The 20002-nt window shown below is 48.3% G+C and overlaps 1 protein-coding gene across 1 annotated transcript in view; it reads left to right on the top strand.

Moving 5' to 3' along the window:
* PAX5 (paired box 5) overlaps nt 1–20002 on the top strand; it is a 113974-nt gene that overhangs the window by 87244 nt on the left and 6728 nt on the right. Inside the window, exon 9 of the mRNA XM_085213628.1 lies at nt 16889–16975. Within this exon, the coding sequence (XP_085069754.1) occupies nt 16889–16975 (87 nt within the window). The remainder of the gene's footprint in view (nt 1–16888; nt 16976–20002) is intronic.

Genomic DNA, 20002 nt, shown 5'->3' with positions numbered 1-20002 from the left:
TGCTGCTGGAAATCACTGTCCTCATTTCAGCCTGAAGGAAACAATATCCCCAGGCTCTGCTGTCTTTCATCTGGACATGACAGACATTGCTGTCTACAAGGAAAGTAGTATTCCAAGCCCTAAACTTACATGTTAAAATTCACGAATCTGGGCCCTAATCATAGAATCACAGAACGGCCTGGGTTGCAAAGGCCCACAGTGCTCATCTGGTTCCAACCCCCTGCTGTGTGCAGGTCACCAACCAGCAGCCCAGGCTGCCCAGAGCCACATCCAGCCTGGCCTTGAATGCCTCCAGGGATGGGGCATCCACAGCCTCCTTGGGCAAACCTGTTCCAGTGCCTCACCACCCTCTGAGTGAAAAACTTCCTCCTAATATCCAACCTAAACCTCCCCTCTCTCAATATCGTATGGTTTGAAAATGAATGGTTACTCGGAGATTCTCTTCCTTCCCCTACTTGTTGCTTTCTAAGCCTTTAAGGTCCTCTGACATAGTCACTTTGGAGTCAGCAAGGTCAGACAGTTATTGAAGAAAACCTCCCAGAGTGGAATTTCATATATAGTCACATGGCTGCAGGAGGTGGTGATTTGGAAAACAACACTCTCAGTAAGCAAGCAGCAGTCAATGGCAGTTCTTTACAGTCCTGGCTATTTTGGGATTAGTATTTTTTGTCCCAAACTGATTATAATCTGTAAAACGTGTTCCAGCAGATCACTGAAAAATTAAGAAAAAGAAACAGCCATTTTATTTGTGCTGGTTATGGAAGCTAGATCAGAGGTTAAGTTGAAATAATTTTTACCCATCAAAGATAATTTTTGGGAAGTTCTTCATTTCTTGTAAAGATAAAATATGAAGATCCGAATGCAGGTCTGAAAGGTTTGACTCCTTACTGCATGCTATTTCTCAAGGACACACAAAGTTACTGGTAAGCTTTTCCATCCTCATTGAGGCTGTTCGTACTTCAGAGGCTTTGCCAGCTGCTTAGATCAGCTGAAGGTCTGCACTTCCATTAACTTTTTAACACGACTGTTACACTTTGAGCATTTGGAGCACCAGGATCAGTTAATCACATGTGTATCAGGCAGGCCATGGAGATGTATGGGCAAATGAGGGTGCTGTGCATGAACCTGCTGTTAGATACACAGCTTAGAGATGTAGCACAGCGAGTGGGAAGCAGGGGCCAGCGATGTCAGATGTCCCATCCTGCCAGTCCCCGCAGCTCTTGCTCAGGCTCTCCTATGCTGGCTCTTCACCAGAGCCCTGAGCCCCTGCTTTTCTTGAGGTTCTTTCTGCCACTGAGGGTAAACGTGGGGACAAGGAGGGCATGGGGGAGATCGGCCTTATCTGGCATCTGCAGCAGTCAACTTACCCGTGGGAAGTTTCAGACAGCTTATGTGCACCTGAAAGTGGTGATTTGGAGGCTTTTAGGAACCTTGTGGGAATCTGCTGCCTTCTTTTGGACCGCCTTATACCCAAAATGCAGCTCTGAGTCTCTGTCACCTCCCAGTGGCTTTACTCTTCCTTTTCTTTTTGGTGGATCCTGGGGAATGGATGTGTCCGCGGTTGCCAGGTGTTTGGGCACACCTGCTGGAGCAGGACACAGAACTGTGAGAGCGATGGCCATGGCAGAGCTCAGCACAAGGAAATCCAGAGGGGGTTCAGTGATGTACAGTCATCTGAGCCAGTTTTCCGGGGTAATAGATTTTATTTTTAACTACACATAGGCCTCTGTGACCCGTTACATTGAATAACTGCACTGTTCCTCTCACTGGTTCCTTTAATAACAACCTTCTGCTCCAGCTAGTGTGAAGGTCAGCTGCAATTTCTTCAGGTTTGCTTTCTCATTTAAGTGAGAATTTGCTAACTAGCATCCCAAACGTCTTCCCAATTCTTCTTTGCCTCTTGTGATTTGCAAGGCCAGTCTCAGAGCCTGGCTGGGGATAACATCACGGGCCGAGGGCTGACCCAAAGGCAGCTGTCAGATCAGGGCTGGGGCCATAGAACATCCGTGGTTGTTCTGAAATAGACACGTTGCTATGACCAAGCCTGTGTGCATCTGTTTTACCTTTTCACAGGGATTCACTTTGTGACCTGCTGCTTCCTTGTCATAGTTTTGGGAGCACCTGCTAGAAATATGCTTCCTCGATCAGCTTTCTAATTGTAAGCCACGAATTTCTGCTCATAATTAAGAATTTGTGAGAGCGAAGTAGTTAGAGGTGTGGGAGCCACAGATCCATGGTGAGATGTAAAGGGTTCTGTTCTGCCTCGGGCAGACATTGCTTGTGCTGCAGTGAGTTCACTGGCCCCTCACTGCACTGCTGGTGCTTGCCTCATGTCTGTGGTGTCCGTCTCACACGGTGTGTGTGAAATGTGAGGGAAGTGTCTGAGCCCCTTGGTGTTTTCACCAAGCACGCATGGATTCAGCTCCTTCTTCTCTTCTTACTGTTCTTCCCACCTCCCTGCTCTCCATCTGAACAAGAAAGGCTCCCCACCATCAGCCTGTCCTGACTCTCCATCAGCAGGACCCTCCCACAGGAGCATCTCTCCTCTTCACCTGCTGCATGGCCACTCCAGGCCCTGCTGCGTGCTGTGGCGTGGAGCTGCTGGTGGACAGCTGGATGGGAAGACAACTGATGGGATGCTTGAGCTTGGAGAGCGGCGGATGGTGCCAAGCTCTGCCTGCGTGCTGGATACAAGCACAGCACTGTGACATGCATCCAGGGGTCCATCCTATGTAATACCTTTATCGATGCATAGGAGGCACAAGGGAAGGCAGCACACGTTGATTGAAACAGATGAAGATAGGATACATGGGAAGGCTTCAAACTTCCACCTGTCTGGAGGTCTTCAGATGCCTGGAGAAGCTGTTCTGTCTCTGTCTTTGTGGGTTTTCCAGCCCTGAACACCCTGGTCTGGCTCTTTGCTTACCGAGTTGTGTGCAGGGCCAGGGGACCTGCTGCAGTCTTGTGCAGCAGAATTACCCTGGTCACTATGTGACACTGTGTTTTGGTTACAGCTCTGCTGAAAACACACCACAGAATCAGGAACTGCTGAGCTTCTTTCTGACGTAATGATCAGAGCTGTACCAGGAGGTGGCTGTCTGAGAACCAGTGGTGCTATCAGTCAGTCCACACAGACACACAGGAGTGAGAGCTTTGCTCTGGATCAGAGCTGCTGTTAAACAACAGAGGTGTGAATCACCTTCAGGATCTGATGGAGCCTTCTGGCAGCTGCCTTGTCACAGGACAGAGACTGATGGCTCCATGAGGACCTGCAGAAATTGCCCTCCACCCTTCTCCCACCCTTGACCGTTGTGCCCTCCTGCAGCCTGCTGCTCTGTGCTCAGCAGCTCAAGCTTGCCCATGTTAATAGCTCTTCTGGCCCTGGTTTCAGAGGTGCTCAGATAACAGCCCCGTTACCCTCCGTGTCTTCTCCACTCTTTCCTTTCTCCTTGTCTTTGGGAGAAGCCCTCTCCCGTGCCCTGCCTTTCCCAGGGCTGTCATTCACACCGTCCTCCAGGGGCCTTAAGCACGGGCTGACAGGAAAGGGTACAGCATCCAGAATAGCGATGCTGAAAATACAGTCATTAATGGGACTCCTGAAACCCAGATGTCCTTTCTGAGCACCGGTAATTTGTTTTTAATGAAAAACCATGCAGTGACCCTGAACAAATGAATTTCCTTTATATGAAGTCCATGTGCAATTACCCAACTAAAGGGACCTGAAAACACTGACATTCAAAACTGGTCTTTGAAAAGTATAAAAATAGCAATAGTGCCACTTACAATTTTTCATCAAAAAAAAAAAAAAAAAAAAAAAAAAGAAGGCGCATCCTGATGAGCAAAGCAGAAATGAGAGAAAATGGGAGAAAAAAAACAATGCATGGTTTTTAGAAGAATTTTTCCTTGCCATTAGTGGGTATTAATGCAGACAGGACAGACTGTGTATCTTTTCTCTGCTTGGTCTATTTCTCCCATCCAGTCCTGGATGGGAAAATACCCTCAACCTGCTTGGTACACAGTGATCTTTTACAAGGAACAGGAGCACAAGTGCTGTGTTGAGGCTGGGATCAAAAGGCAGGAATGAGTGAGCAGCTCCTGCACTGAGCCTTCAGGGATAGGCTTCCCTACAGACTGAAACCTTTTGGTCATTGCTAACATTGTGTATCTGTGTTATTTGTCCTGACTCTGCCCATGCCAAACTCTTGCGATGGTGTGAAGCAGTAAATGTGACAGGAAGGGAGCTGGGAGGTAACACACTGACAAACAGGGTCTGACAAAGAAGTCACTGTGTGTGGTTTGGTAGAGGCCATCAGTGTCAGAGCCAGAGCAGTGTCCTGATGGACTGCACAAGGCTGAACTGGCTGCTTACTGGAACAGTGGAGCTGCTGCCACCAGTAAAACAGAAAGGAAAATCAAGCTGTTTTTTTCTGAAAAGATCTCCCAAGAAAACAAGGAATGAACCTTGGCACTCCTCTAGTGAGGTGGAAAGCAGCAAGTTGTCTCCTTACAGCTTGGTGATGATTTCTGAATCTGTTTGCCATCTGCTCCGCTTGCTTCATACACTGAGATCTCAACAAAGATTTTTGTCCCTGTTCTGATTATGATCACTGACTCTGTGCCAGTATCCTGGCTTTGCACAGCTCTGGTGTAGGCTGGATCACACTGTGCTCATTGTCATCATCCCCCTATGCCCTGCTGCGCCCTCTGTGGCACTCATCTGGTTGGGGCTCCTGGGGTCAGGGTGCTCAGCGATGCTCCGGTGTTGCTCTGGTGGACTTCAGACAAACGTGTGCATTACGGGATGCTCGTTTTGTAAACTCATCTGTGGGGATGCTCTCAAGGCAGAGAGCCTGACCAGGGAAAGGAGGTGCTATGGGAAATCATGGCAGTGCTCTTGTCGGCAGGTAGAAGGCGTGATGCTGGGGCAAGTGCTTGATGTAGCAACCTTGTAGGCAATCCAAAGCTGCCAGCAGGGGAGTCTGAGTACACTCACGTAGTGCAAATGCAGCCATGATGCAGAATGCCCCTGAAACACTTTTATGACCCTGGAAGAACACAACAACTTGTCACAGCATCTGCCTTTAAAGCCAGAGGACTGCTGCTAAGAAATAGGAAGTACTGATGTTTGGGATGTTGGAGGGTGTGTTTTCTATTTAAGTGAGCTTACTGCCTTCTCCCAGGTTTAGGTCTGCTTCACACAGATGTCCTCCCACTGTTCTGTGGTCAGAGAACAAATTCCACATAAGTTTCATCACATATGATGAAGCAAGTGATGCAGCATCACAGAGATCTCAGTGCAGAAACAGACTGAAAATCAACTGACAAATGATTAGTACGTATTATTATTAATAACGAAGTAGTTAAGAAAATGATATAAGCTTATCTACTGCTCACACACATTTTGAGTAAGGCGCTGCCAGGACCAGAGGAGCGTAGAGGAACATTCTGTTGTTCATCTTTCAGATGTACATCTTCTGCACTTGGACAGAGCACACATCAAATTTCATTTCACTCAACTGATGTAGAAACCATGCTGACAAGGGCAAGAAGGTGAAGGGTTAAGAAGGAAAAGCCAACAGCCTCTGGATCTTCTCTTCCCAAACAGGTTTCCTTCCTACAGCCCAGATCCTGAGCAAGGCCCACGAGCCTCCGTGCCCTTGGCTTTTAGGGCACTGCTGATAACAGCAGCTGGGGATGCTGTCCCAGGGATCAGCACGGCGAATCCAGCTCGGTCTGCTTCCCTTTGCTCCAGCTGTAATTCCTGCCTCCTCCCTTTGAAGTGAAACAGTATGCATAACTAAACATAAGTAAGCAAAGCAAAGTGTGTATAAACAAAAGGTTCCGTATTTAGGAGTGAGGAGGAGGAGAAAAAAACATATTGTATTGCTCCACTCTTTGGAAATTTCTATGAATTTGTAATAACAAAATTACCATAATTTGCTCGTTAACGCCGCTAGATCAGTCAAGCATTGTTCCAAACACGCAGAGCCTGCTTCTGGCTCCGGGTCTGCCAGCGAGCTAAGCACGGTGAAAATTAGCATGCAAATAGCTCTAATTCGGCGGCGAGCTGTCAGACCCGCGTTCGGTGCCTCGTTCCGTCTGAAATCCCTGACAGCAGCGGCTCAGACAGACCCCCACCCCCCCTTCAGGAAGACCCAACACGGAGCACCGAGGGGCTCCTCCTGAGTGACAGCCCGGCCGGCTCCGCTCTGCCGGCCGCGGGGCTGCGGGCGGTCCGTGCCCCATCCGTACCCCGCCTGGGGGCGGCCGGGGGAAGGGGCGAAGGGGCTGCAGTTCCAGGGCTTCGAGCAGGAGGAGGAGCCGCGGTCAGCGCCCATGCTGTGCCCAGGGCAGGAGAAAGGCGTTTTCAGTGCCTGCGGGCGGGGATGGCTGTGCTTCCAGCCCCGAGAGCCGCTGTAGTGCTGCACGAGGAGCTGCGGCTGCCCGGGATAAGCCTTGCAGTAAAGCTGCAGCTTTTATCTCTTGCCTCAGTGCAGCTGAGCTCGTGCACCCGCAAGGAGATGTTGCCAGCAGCCTAAAAATACAGGCTGCTTCCTGATGGTGTTTCATTCAGTGCTATGGGTTTGACTCTCTGCCCATCTTCTGGCAGCGGCGCTGGCTGTGGAAGCAATGACAAGTTTAGAAAGCCCTGCTGTTTGTTTGTTTTTAATGTCACTAGGAGTTTTCCTATCTTGTTTCCTATCCTACACTTGAGCACTTCCTGTGCTGTGCTCCTCCAGGCCCCTCCTGTTGGCTTTTTTGTGTGTGTCAGTGCTGATTATCTGTTGACGGAAACAAATCACAACTACAAAAAAGCTGAATGTAATTTGGAGGCCATGAGGCTTGGGATTTTGGAAAGCTGTGTTTTGGATTAGCAAAGCAAGGCACTGAAAATCCAGGGAAGGTTCTTTTGTCCCAAATGCAGTCATTGCTTCCTAGGCATGCAGGAAGGGCCGCCAGCTGAGCACACACGGCGTCCTGTGCTTACAGGGCTGAGCTCTGCTTGTGGTGGAGTTCCTCAGACCTGAGCATCAGAGATGCGAGAGTATGAAAAACACTGTGTCGTTCCTGAGCTTTCACCTTTTTGAGGCCATAAATACACTGCAGTTACCAACAGCAAATTGTCTGCTCCACAAACAACAGGCTGTGTCTGCCAAACTGTGCTGGGAGCGATAGGAGCAATAACATGGGTGGTGATAGTGGAGGAGCAGACCAAGTCAGTAGTATCAAACAGGAGGTTTTCTGACACGCTATGGTTGAGCGTGAGAGAGTGCTCAGATCTCAGAAGGAAGCAGAGAAGAAAACATTTAATGGCCCATTGCACCCACGAGCGGAAGGAGCATGGCATGGCTGCTGCATACCTGCACCATGCTGGCTGCACTCCGCTGTGCACCAAGCCAGCTGTGTGCTGCTGAAAGCAGCAGTCAAACAGCACCATGCAGGGAACAAGAGTCTAAACTCTGGTCACATCCAAGCTCTGCAATTGGTCTGTGCTCTGCAGAATGCAGTTTCTTTTCAACTTGGAGCGCCAGACCCTGTCTGGCATGTCCACGTCTTAGCATCCCATGGAGGTGGTATGCTTTGCGTGCTTTTTCCCAAGCCCAGGTTTCTGTTTATGCTAAAAGATGTACCTGACTGGGGCCAACTTGAGAATTCAGACACTCATGCAGCTTCACAGTCTTAGAAAACACTTGCCAAGTCAATCTGCAGTGAATGAGCTGTTTTTTGTTTCCAGTCTGTCTGTGTTGTCAATGGAATGCAACTGGAGGCTGGAGACAAGGATCCGTCCCTGAGCTCCCAGTTATCTTCTCTTTACAGCTGCAGCAATTCTTCTGCAGAATGTTCTATGATTCTATGATTCTATGAATGTTAATTCTGACCTCAGCATTTTTACCACTTGCTGGATTTGTTTTCGTGGACTGTAAGCTCAGTTTTTCATGATGTTTGCTGGTAAGGAGTTTAGTGGCAGTTAGGACTGTCTGAACATAGAACATTTGTCTGGCAGCAAACTCACGTAGTCACAAATTGATATTTAGACCAAACACTGAAATACTTTGAGAATTAAGTGTTCTCTTTCCAGAAGTTTCTGGACACCCTGAAACCTCAGGAAAACAAGTCAAATGCCAAGACATTACAGTAGATAACAATGCAATATGACTGATGTGATATCAGTGTGAAAAGAAACTAAGGAATGAAGTAATGGAAAGAAAAACAAATCAGGTGAAAAATTTTAAGCAAGATCTTAGTCAAAATGAAAGAGGGAGCTGTAAAGACACCCCATATCCACGTCAGCTCTTTTGTCTGAGGATGTCTTTTAAAATAGAGACAGTCGAAGTGTATGAAGTAGTATTTGTGTTGGAAATATGCACCTGTTCCAGGCAGGTGTAAGTATATGCACAGAGGGATGTAGGTGAGGAAAGCTAGATGAAGCATCTCATGCATGTCCTGCTCACAAGGACACGTTCAGCTCTTGCTGTGCCAGGAGAAGAGAAAGAACCAAAATAGGGAAGTAAGGCATCCCCAGAAAGAAAACATTCACCAATTTCTAGAACAAGATGTGGCACTGGATGCTGATTGCATGTTGTCTGCCAGCTGTGGCTGCAGTAAATTGTGGATCAGTCTCTACACTGACTGGAAAAAAAGTTGTGAAATTTAAATGCATTCCCCCTCATTGTTACTAAAACTGATCCCATTTGGCTCTGCTTCACAGTAAATCCACTCAGTCCTTGGAGTTTCAGGCATTAGCAGCAAAGGTTACTTTGCACCACAGCAGCTTTCCTGTAGAAAAGTAACTCCCTGGAATATGTAGATGTTTTTCTGCAGAATAAAGATGTGTATGTGGACTCATGGCAAGATCAGCAATGTACAGGTAGGCGAAGGGCTGCTTGCTGTGTCAACAACTGGTCTCTGTGCCAGGGTAAAGATGCTGCCATGTCTTCTCTTCCTCACATGAGCCTTCTTTGTAGCAGAGATTCTACAGAGGGCTCTTTAGTGTTCAATCCTTTGCACTTACTGAAGTAGAGAAACATAATGCCAGCACTCAAGAAGAAGCATCTTCCCATAGAATTTTACCCTGGGCAGTCAGAATGTGCCACAGGTTGCTGTCGGGGCACAGGCCATGATGTCCTTGAGCATCAGCTTGCCTGAGAACACTGCTTGGGAGGTAATGAGGTTCCCATCAGCACTCACTTCCTAATGTGTTCTGATGCTTAGCACAGTTTGCTATTCAACCTGTTCCTGGTCAGACCAAGCAGGCTGCAGGTTTCACCCTGACATGGCTTTGGTTACCAAATATTGGCTCCTAACTCCTCAGCTGGGAGTGTTCATCCCTGCGGAGGTTTAGAATAAGATGGAAGGGTTTTCCTTGCTTTGAAGGGGCTGCTGCCTTGGCAGAAAGGGAAGGACACAGCTGTGACCTGGTGTTGTCTGAGGTGCTGGCCTGGCCCCAGCTGAACATTGGTTTGCTCTGCATACTCTGAAACTGAGCTCAGGAGAACAGCAGTGGGATGTCTCACGTGGGAGCTACAAGATGTGGTTTAGTAGCTTGTGATAGTAAATAGTAATGGGAGGACGGCTGGACTAGGTGATCTTTAGGTCCTTTCCAACCTTGTGATTCTATGATTCTATGTCTCAGAGCGTATTGGTGTGGAAGACTGCTCTGTGAGCAGTGCACCTTCCTACCCTTGTTCACATCTGTATTTTCACATTAATAAAGACTGCTTCCATGTCAACAGCAAAGTACCTCTATCAAGCTACCAAAATTCTTAATTTCCAGGTGTTAGAACTCCAATTTCCACGTTATGGATATGTTGTTATGGCTTGTAATCTTATAACCACTTATGCAATTAGTTAAATTACTTGTGTAATTCCTGGAAGTAACAACATATTATGCTATTACAAGGGCTGAATTTATAAAAGAAAGGCAAAGACCGGAATGAAGAGTGGAGTGGAATATATTCACCTGATCCCAACGTAACATTTCAATTACATAGTTTGGAAAATTTATTAGAATCATAGAATCGTTAGCTTGGAAAAATCCTCCAGGATCATCATGTCCAACCATCAACAGCACTGCCAACTCTTCAACTAAGTCACGTCCTTAAGCACCTTATCTACATGTCTTTTAAATACCTTCCCTGGGCAGCCTATTCCAATGCTTCCTAACCCTTCTTCAGAGAAGAAGTTTTTCCAAATATCAAGCCTCAGATTCCCCTGGCACAACTTGAGGCCATTTCCTCTTGTCCTCTTGCTTGTTGCCTGGGAGAAGAGACTGCCCCCACCTTGCTACAAGCTCCTTTCAGGGATTTGGAGAGAATGATAAGGTCTCCCCTGAGCCTCTTTTTCTCTGGGCTGTATAACCCCAAATCTCTCAGCCACTCCTCATAAAACTTGTGCTCCAGACTCTCCACCAGCTTCATTGCCCTTCTTTGGCCATACTCTGTCACCTAAGCATCTTACAGACAGGCTGCAGTCTGCCCTCTGTCAGTCCAAGGCAGCAGTTTTGCTAGCTTCTCTCTTTACTATTCCAAGAATCACAAACTCTATTAATAGTTGATTGCTATGCCTAGGATGACCTCCAACTTTTACATCACCTGCAAGTCCTTTGCTGTTTGCAAGCAAAAGATCCAGTGGGGTATCTTCCCTTGTTGGCTCACAAGGTATACAAGACAGGCAGCACTCAGAAGAACTTGATTTTCAGCTCTGAATCCTAAGCAGAGGTGTGAAGAGCCCACACATCATTAGCATGGCTTGCTTTGCTTTATTCTTGTGCTCACCCACAGTGCCAAAATGTTGAGTTTCTGGTGTCTGGTTAGGAAGAGCAGACAGCTCTGTAGATGTCAACCACGGGAGGGGAAGGGCAACTTTCTTGTCATCAGTAATTGCAACTCTGTGTTCTGTGCAAATGAGTTGGGCTGTTGTCCACTTTGTACTGGGAGATAATTCTCTCCTAATGCAGTTCCAGTATGGTTGCTCTGTGGCACCACCTACCTTTGTTGTATTAAAGTTAAATACCTTTGTGTACAAAAGTTTAAAGTGCATATCTAATACCTATGTGCTTGCAGTAATTACAGGTGTAAATCTTTTTGTCATCCTGCAAAGACTGGGTGAGGTATTTCATAAATATGTCAGAGGCAGCATTAAAATTTTATGGCAGGCAGCACGGGTCGAGAATCGTACAATGACTTCACAGCAAGGTACGTCCACCTTAACCCACAACTCATTACTCACTGGTGGGGTTGCTGTGCCTCGTAGCTTCCTGGAAATGAGTAGTCTTACAAAAATCTGCATGTTTGATTTTTTAAATATGACAGCCTGCATCTTCAACTGGGTGCTACTTAATGTGAAGATTTAAGAAAGAGAAAATACAGTGCAGTCTGTATGAAAATAAAATTACATATAGCTCTCATTAGAAGTTAATTGGCAGTCTTGGTGGGACTAGGAAGTTCAAGTGATATTATCTGAATATGACTGTGTGCCTTCTGGCTGCAACTACAACACACTGCTTTCTGACAGAGGTGCAAAAACACAGCCAGAGCACGCCAGGATGCTGAAAATGTGTGAAGGTTTGGGCAACGGTCGCCCAAATGTTAATCAGTAAATGCATGACAGATGTAGGCAGAATACTTTTGCTGAGTGGAAGGATTCATATGTGACGGTAAGCAGTCTGTTGATCCATTGGATGCTTACAGTGGATTTACACGTGGTGTATTAAGCCCCTGTGGGTGGTTTTCATTAACGTAAGATGTGACCAAGAAAAGCCAAAATGCATAAAGAGTGTGCATAAATCTGTGTACAACTGCTGATCTCTCTTCTAGTGTGCATCTGTCTGTATGCACGTTGTATTTCTGTGCACGACTTCTGCTGCTGCTCAGCAGCTCCAGGGGCTCTGTCTTGCCTAGAACTGGCTGCACTTTTAGTCATGGCTTTGTTATGCTGTTTTCAAACAAATCAAACAGTGATGCTGTTATGTGTAAAGAGAGATTTCCTTGAAAACCGTTTGCAAATGCTGTTCTTTTCCTGAGATCTGTTACTTTCTGTTTCATCCTCACCATATAAAAAAGGAAGAAATAATTGCACAGGAAGCATTTCTCTTTTTCTGTTTATTAATGTTTTATTTACCTTTTTCCTGTGTGTAAGGGATGAATTGCTTGACTCAGTGACAGACAATGCGGGGTCCAGATGCTGCCAGCAGCTTCTAGTTCGGATGTTGAGGTCTCAGGTGTTCTGAAAAATACCTTCCTTTTTTCCAAAACAGTTCATTGACAGTATTTTCCAAAATGGAACTTTTTGGTTCCTTTTGGAAAAGTTTCATTTTCATTAAGGCTCCCTCCTCTTCCAACTGCCCTCTCCCTGTCTCTCTGCCCGTGTTTGGGATGCAGGGGTGCAGGATGCCCAAATCCTTTTATCAGAAGGCTGGTCAAAGCTATTAGAGAAGCCTTCTGCCCATTCCTTCTAGATACTGGGATTGCTGCCTCCTTAGTGTTCCTGAAACTGCAGCAAGAGGAGAAATGTGGTGCACCAGGCAGATGTTGTGAGGTACCTCAAAGAGGTGGCGCGAATTTCTTGTCTCATCAGGCAAGCCAAAGAGCTGCCTTCGCAGTCATCACCGACCCTTCCTTACCCATGTGCTGCCACACTGCTGCCCTCACTTTCCTTGCAAAAGTGGGACAGTGGAATTCAGCTGGTAGATGGGGAAATGCTGCCCTCAGGTCTGCAGCCCACCAAGGAGGAGATGGAGCTCACATTGTGACTGCCATGCTCTGCTGTGTTCTCACTCTGTGCCTGTGCAAGATGGCACAACAGGGGATGAGCAGCTGTTTCATGCTGCAGTCAGCAGAGACATCGTGGTGGGGCTGGCTCTATTGGGTCTACCTGTGCCGAGACGAGGAATGGGCTGGCTTGCTGTCATACATGAACAAGGCTTCCAATATGCACCACAAGCCAAAATAGACACATGGTGCTTACACAGAAGCTGTTCTTTTCCCTCAGAGGTCTCTTTCTCTGCAGCACAGTTATTGCTGTTGCATGTTGGGCCATTAACTCTTACAGGAATGTTTTCTAACAATCCAGTCTCAGGAAAACTTTCCAAGCCTGCTCTTCAGTGACTGCTTTATTGATTCTGTTTGCTTGTCCTGGGACTTTGGACTGGTTGTTAGTTCCACTAACAATAAACTGGATAGGAAATGGCATACTTTCGGCGTACATAGTGCATTTTCCCTCTTGGTTTCTTTTTTGTTTTGTTTTGGTAGGGTTGTGCTTTCGTACCTTTCTCCTTCTTTTGTGCCTTTTTAGTGTCACTATCCACTTTGGATGAGAGCAAGTAGACCAATGGCCAGTCACTGGCAGAGCAGGAGGCAGAGCTGTCAGTGCCCTCGGTTCTGTGGAACACTCATGGACAAAGACAGGAGTGCAGGAGAGCTATCAGCTCCTTGCTGGTCAGCCTCTGGCAGTTGTGCTACCCCAGTGGATAGGACAGCACAAGCCAGATCTCCTTTGTGCTGCGTGGTGACAGTGGAGTCAGCAGCCCAGAAATCTGTGGAACCTTTGTCCTGGGAGAATCATAGCCATTGAGGTTGGAAAGGACAAAACGTAGCTGGATATGGCTTGTTTCAAAGCTCTGCTTTGAGCATGAATTTGGAGCAAGTAACCTCTAAAGGTCCCTTCCATGTATGTTCCTCTATGGTTACACAGCATCCCTTCAAAAAACAACAAAAAAGGATGTTGAACATGAAACTTATTTCCTGTTTTACCTACCAAGACTGGTAGGTCTCTACTGGTTAAGACTGACTGCAGATCTTCCCTTAGACTTGGATGATGTTTAAGGAAGAATGTGGTACCCACTGCAGTGATGTCCTCACACACATCTTGCTTCCTTTGGACAGCCAATGTTTGCACTCCTGCTGTTCTGCCCCGTCCTTTTCCCTTTCAGAGAGGAATGGTTTGCAGCACCCCGGTGCTCCACGGAGCTCCTGAGAGCAGAATGGCACTGCTAGCTGGTTTTGGGATGAGTGATGGATCCTGTGAAGTGGACTGAACCCAGCACCCTGTGTGCAGAGGGGCATGCAGTCTTCTCAACCCATTTGCAGGGACAGTTCTCTCAAGTCATGGCATCTTTTTCTCCACATACTGCTTCCTGTGATTTTTGAATTCAGAGTTCTCATTTCCTCTGCACATTACTTTGGAAACGCAGTGGGACTTTACCTGAAAGCAAACAGGCTGGTAAAAATGAGCTGGCAGTCCCTAGAGGAGACATAGTGGGCAAGTGAGCTTACCTACACCACCACCACCAAGCTGCATGGCTCAGCCCCATGGCTGCACTACCACTGCTGGGCTGCACAGCTCAGTCCCACAGCTTGCCCAGAGGCGCTGTGCTGCTATTCTGGGATGGAGCACCTCTCCCAGGGACCGTTGCTGCAGTATTGCTCTGAATTGTTCACTCCTCCCAAACCTTCCACCCAAACCTCCATCTCTAAGTGTAGCAGCAGTGAGCATCCTGGTGGCATGCTGTCAGATCTGCACTGAGAGGAGGTATGCACTGTTCAGCACGAAGGGCCCCCAGTCCCATCTCCACAGTGCAGGCAGGCATGTGTGGGTGTGGGTGTGTGATCCCCTGGATGAATGATTCCATGATTCTTTGTGGTTTTGTCTTTTTTTTTTTTTAATACATAGAGCTTGGGCTGGTTGGCAGTGCAGTTGGAAAGCAATGCTGATGGGTCTGGAACACCTGGTGGAACCTATGAGGCATTCATGCAGCATTCATTCATCCAGTTTAGCTCACCTACAGCCACGGCAATTGCCTGCCTGTACACTGTGATGATGATAGCAGGGCCTGAGCATTTCTCTCCCATCTCTCCTTTCCCTCAACCACTCACTTGTTTCTCTCCCTCATTTGCTATTCCCTCTCTGCCCCCTAACCCCCCTCTACCCTCAGTCTCTTTTTGCAGGGCTGATGGATATGCAGAGTATGTTAAGAAGCACACGGTACTGTCACCAAGCTGATGGTGCTCAGTGACTCCTCCAGCTCCTGGCTGGTGTGTGCTGCAGGAGCCTGACACCCTGACCACTGAGGCATAAAAAACAGAGAATTGGAAGCCTCAGCCTGACAGGCACCAGCACATCCCCAGAGAGGGTCCTTATGTGTGTGCGAGAAGGGAAGGGGGTAGCAGAGGTTCTGAGGGGCGGAGAGCGAGGCAGGAGAGAATGGAACAATGAGATGTCAGCCTGCTTCCATCTGCAGCACGGCTGCGTGTTCGGAGGCGTTGCTGCCTCCGAAGCAGCACGCGTGGTGTAGGGTGGGAGGGAGTGCTGTGACCCATTGGAACGCCTGGGGCACACGGCGCCGTGCTGGCAGGGATGTGCAGTTCTGTCTCTGGTGGGTGCAGGTCATGCAGGGTGCAGGTCCGGATGTGAGTGTCACGGGGAGCCTTGGCTGTTTGCAGAGGAGCAAATAGGGGGAGTGGGCAGGGGAGCGGGCACGCTCTTCTCCACCTCTGCTTCTTGTGCAGGGCTGCGCAGCAGGGAGCAGGCACTGTCCTCTCCACCTCGCTCCTCTGCCTGTACACCGCACGGCCTCCAGCAAGCACAGATGCTGCTTCGTGCCAGCAGCAGCCAAATGGTGCTCTCCCAGCAGCGCACGGCTCAGGAGGTTTGTGATACCTGAACGATCACCGCAGCATTACCGCCTCTCTCCTGGGGTCAGCAAATGAGCCTCTTGGCAGACCTGTCCTGAGTGAGAGGCTGCTCTCTGGGCTGGGATGAGGCGATGGCTCCAGGTCAGCTGGGTGGCTGTGCCAGGGGGTGGCAGGTGGTGCTGTGGGGTGCTGGCCCAGCAGAGCTGCAGCTGGAGACGTGTGTTGTAGGTCTGCCCCTTGGCTGAGGCAGGAGAGTTCCCCAGTATGAGATGTGAGCCATTCTGTCTCCGAGGACTTGAACACATGAAGGCTGCAGCCAGCATCTTCTCTCTTCAGCCTGCCAGCCTTCTCTGCCACCTTGCTGTAGGAAAATTGTTCTTTCTTCATCGGCACTGTTTAGTGTGTATATGTTTGTGAACCTGAGATGTGAGAAGGAGAAAGAGATGTGGAAGAAAGATAGGAGAACAGAGAAGCTGTCATTCATGGGAGATGTTCTAATGAAACGACAGTGACGTTTCCGTTTGCATAGCAGTGGAACCAGGTACCCTACCCAAGGTCAGAGCTGTGCTGTGCATGGAGCTGCCCTGAAGAGATTGCAGCTCAGGTATGAAACAGGAGATGATATCTGAAGAGAAAAAAAAGATGGAGAAAGCAGCTTGTGAGGAGACAAATAGCAACAACTCTTTGAGTCTTCACTCTGCCTTTGTCTGGAGGGTTTCAGAAACTCCTGAAACTGATGCAGGCATCCCTCTTCCTTTGTTAAAGTGATCGATGGAAGTATGGGTGCAGGGCCATGTTCTGCTGGAGAGCCTAGAACGGTGTTCACTACCTAGAAGATCGGCTGTTTTATCTTCTGCTAACAGGGAGACTGGCTGAGCAGGTCTGTCCCAGCATTTCTTGCCCTCAGTGTTGCAGGGATGTGGAGGCGATGGCCAGGCCTTTTAGGTCGGTCTCGGATTCCTCCTCTTAACTCTCGCAAGCCATCTTGTTCCTGCAGCACAAGCTGCACAAGGAAATCCCACTAACTCAGCAGGTGTGAGCTGGATTGCAGAAGGACACACAGAAGATGACTGTACTCATTTAATAATTGGTGGTCCAGACGGCCCTTCCACAGACAGGGTGGTCGGCAGTGCGTTTGCGAAAGCTTTCACTGGAATACTACAGATGCTGAACTTGTGTGTTTTTCCCACACAAGTGACTGTAGTCTCAGATCAAATGACCTTTATTTTGTCTTTCTCTGTTTCCCTTTAATTTAGGGAGTGAGTTTTCTGGGAGCCCGTACAGCCACCCACAGTACTCAACTTACAACGACTCCTGGAGGTTTCCCAATCCTGGACTTCTGGGTAAGTTGCTGCCCCCACTTTGGGGCCGTGCTCCTAGCTGTACTCATTTATACTCCAGTGGCAATTATCAATCACCAGGATAAGCAGGATGCGTGTCCTGGAGCTGCCTTGTGTCCCAGTGCTCTTCGCTGATGAGTGGCTGCAGATCTCCATTGGGTACAGCAAATCCCCTAGTTCTCTTCACCAGCAGGAAGCCCGCTGCTAAACGCCCTTGTCTTCCCATTCCTGCCTCATAAAATCACTTGGCAGGCACAAGGCATTGCTGGAAGACAGACTGCCCATTTCTTGAAGTGGAGGAATCCTGTTCCTACACGACTGGTGTCATTTTATTGGGAGTGCCTTCTTCAGGGAGATGCTGTGTCGTGTCGTTGAATGTTAGCCCCACTACCCTGAGTGGTGTTGTCTCCTTGCTGGTTCCAGCCATTTGCATTTCTCCCAGACCTCACATTACATTTGCTCTTCAGCTGTGGGTTTGCAGTGCCTGTTGTGCTCGTGCAGTCTCTTAGATGTCTGCATGGGCTCTCACAAACAGTAGGGAGCAGGAGCCCCACGGCTCACGCAGGATCATGGCCCTCATGTGAGGCATGAACACAATCCATTTTACACCACTGTCAAAAGATGGCCCACTTTGACCTTGTACACATGTAGAATGCAGTAATTAGAATTTTTCCCTGCATAATTTGCATGGATGAGGTAAGTAAAATACCAATTAATTGTCATCTTTCAACAGAGGAATAGCGTGCCTTGGAGATTTCCAGATTTATGGATGACAGGGCTGTTGTATGTGACCTCCAGCAGAGAAATAATTTTGAATTTTTGTCTTTTTTTTTCCCTCCCCATCCACTTTCTTTGTTTTAAGTAATTGAGTCCCCATGTAATTGAGCCACCCAGGCTGTATTCATCATGGTTCTTGTCCTTAAACAAATCCTTCGGGAGCAATAGACAGCCTCTGCCTCTCATGCCATGGTGCTGGTAAGCTACTGCTATTTTCTGTGCCACATTTAAGGGTTTGTTAGTGCTTCCATCATAAATCAGAGAACAGATCTTCAGCTAATATCGATGGGCATAGCTGTACAAAGCCAGAGGAGCCCTGGTGCTTAAACCTGCAGTTGCCATGGCCGCAGCCAGGACTGCCTGCAAGAGTTTGGTTGGGCTTTGTGGAAGAAGATGCTTTAACCAGTCTGAAGAGTGCACACAGTGATTTCTTAATGGCTGTTTTTGTACCTCCTTTGGAATCAAATGAGATATTTTAAACTCCTGCTGCTGAAGGGAAGACAAAGCAAGCTCTGAAGCGCCCGAAGACAGGCCTCAGAAGACAGGCTTTGCATGTTTCTTTCATTTCCCCTGCAAGTCTGTGAAGAAACCGGTGGGATATTTGGGATATTCAGAATAAATGCAAACCCAACCCGAGGTCCATCCTCCTGCATAACAAGAGTGGCTTTTGGCAAGGCTGGGTTGCAAACTCGTGCCTGCAGACTTCCACTGGTGCAGGAAAGGACTTGCTTTGGTGTCCTTGTTTCATTTTTGGATGATAATTTCTGGGGGCAACTTCTTTCTCTTTGACTCTGTGGGCAGAACACAGTTTGAGTACAGCTGGGACAAATGCATTCTGCCCACAGCAGAGGGAGTGGACTGTAAGGCTCAGCACCTGTGAGAGCTGGTGCCACACAGAATGGAGCGTCCCTTCCATCAGTTTAGATCGGTGCCCCAGCAACATTCCCTCCTCACCTCTTGCCTGCCTCCATCTGCTGGCTTTGGGGGCTTGGAGAGAGTCCCGGTACTGTGCCAGCAGTACTCAGTGAGAGACAAGGCATTGCTGGGGTCGTGCTGCTATGCTAGCTGTGAGCACAGAGCACAGCTTCGCAGGGGCAGCCTAGGGAAGGTGAGCTCCATCCTAGCCATGTGCATTGCATTGGAACAACCAGCAGGTCTCCTGAGCCTTGCAGGGAGCCCAGCCATACACAGCCCTGCCTGTATCCTTGTAGTATTGGGCACTCCACACATGGCCAGGTCTCAGTTGCTCACTGGTAACTCTGGACAAGGAGGAGCCTTGTTGCAGAGCCGTGTTGCAGACCTTGCTGCAGAGCCTCAGGTGCCTGCTCTACCCCTCCGTGCACAGCCAGGAGACTCATGAGATGTGCCTGGGCACCTGCACTGGAGAGGAGGTTAATGTAAGATTTATCCACGCTGCTTCCATACTTCTCAGTATACGTGAGTACATTTAGTAATTCTCTCTGGAGAGCAAGCTCTGGCAGTGTCAACATCAAAGCAGAAACCTTGACAAAATTAATCTGTAGTAGTACACAGACTGACACAGTTTGTTTTACTAGGTCCCCTCCCTTCACCAAGACGAAATTGTAATACTCCAAGCGCTCAGCAGCGCCTATGTTTAATTAACTCCCTGTTCTGACCAGGAAGAATCGCTCCGCGGCAATCACACCAAGCTCAGATCTGTGAAAGAGAAATTTAGAAGAGAGATGCAATGATTTACAAGTGCAAGAAAGAGAATTTGGGCTGAAAAATGATTTTGGGGGAAGGAATAAGAATAGGAACAAAGAGAGCTGAGGACGGTGTGGCAATTTCAGTGCTTAGTCCCTGGTCTTTCTCCTGTGAGTTTGGAGTAGCACCAGTGAGAGGTAAGCCAGTTTTTCCACCCTAAGGCCATGCTTGGGAAAGGGTGGAGCAGAGCTGTGTGATTCCGCAAGGAAAGCGGCTGCATGCTGTCAGTGCTGCGCCTGCACTGTGCCTGCTGCTCCTTTTGCATCTGCAGCCCACTCACATCTGCTCCAGCCAGCCTGAGAGCTGATACCGATTGGGTGACTGTGCAGAAAGGCAGTCTGGAGTGCTGTGATCCACAACTCTCGCAGATGGGCAGAAACCAACTTCCAGTCCTCCAGGGTGGTAAAGAGAAGCAAGGGCAGAAGGAGAAATCACTTTACTGAGGCAGCTCCCTGGCCTCGTGCTCTTCTGTCTACCACCAGCATCACCTGCAGCCCTGTCCAGGGTATAGCCTGCACTTCCTGCATG

This window comes from Meleagris gallopavo, chromosome Z (assembly GCF_905368555.1).
Source record: "Meleagris gallopavo chromosome Z, MGAL_WU_HG_1.1, whole genome shotgun sequence".
Lineage (NCBI taxonomy): Eukaryota > Metazoa > Chordata > Aves > Galliformes > Phasianidae > Meleagris > Meleagris gallopavo.
The sequence above is the reverse complement of the archived record's forward strand: the minus strand, read 5'-3'. Positions and strand labels throughout refer to the sequence as shown.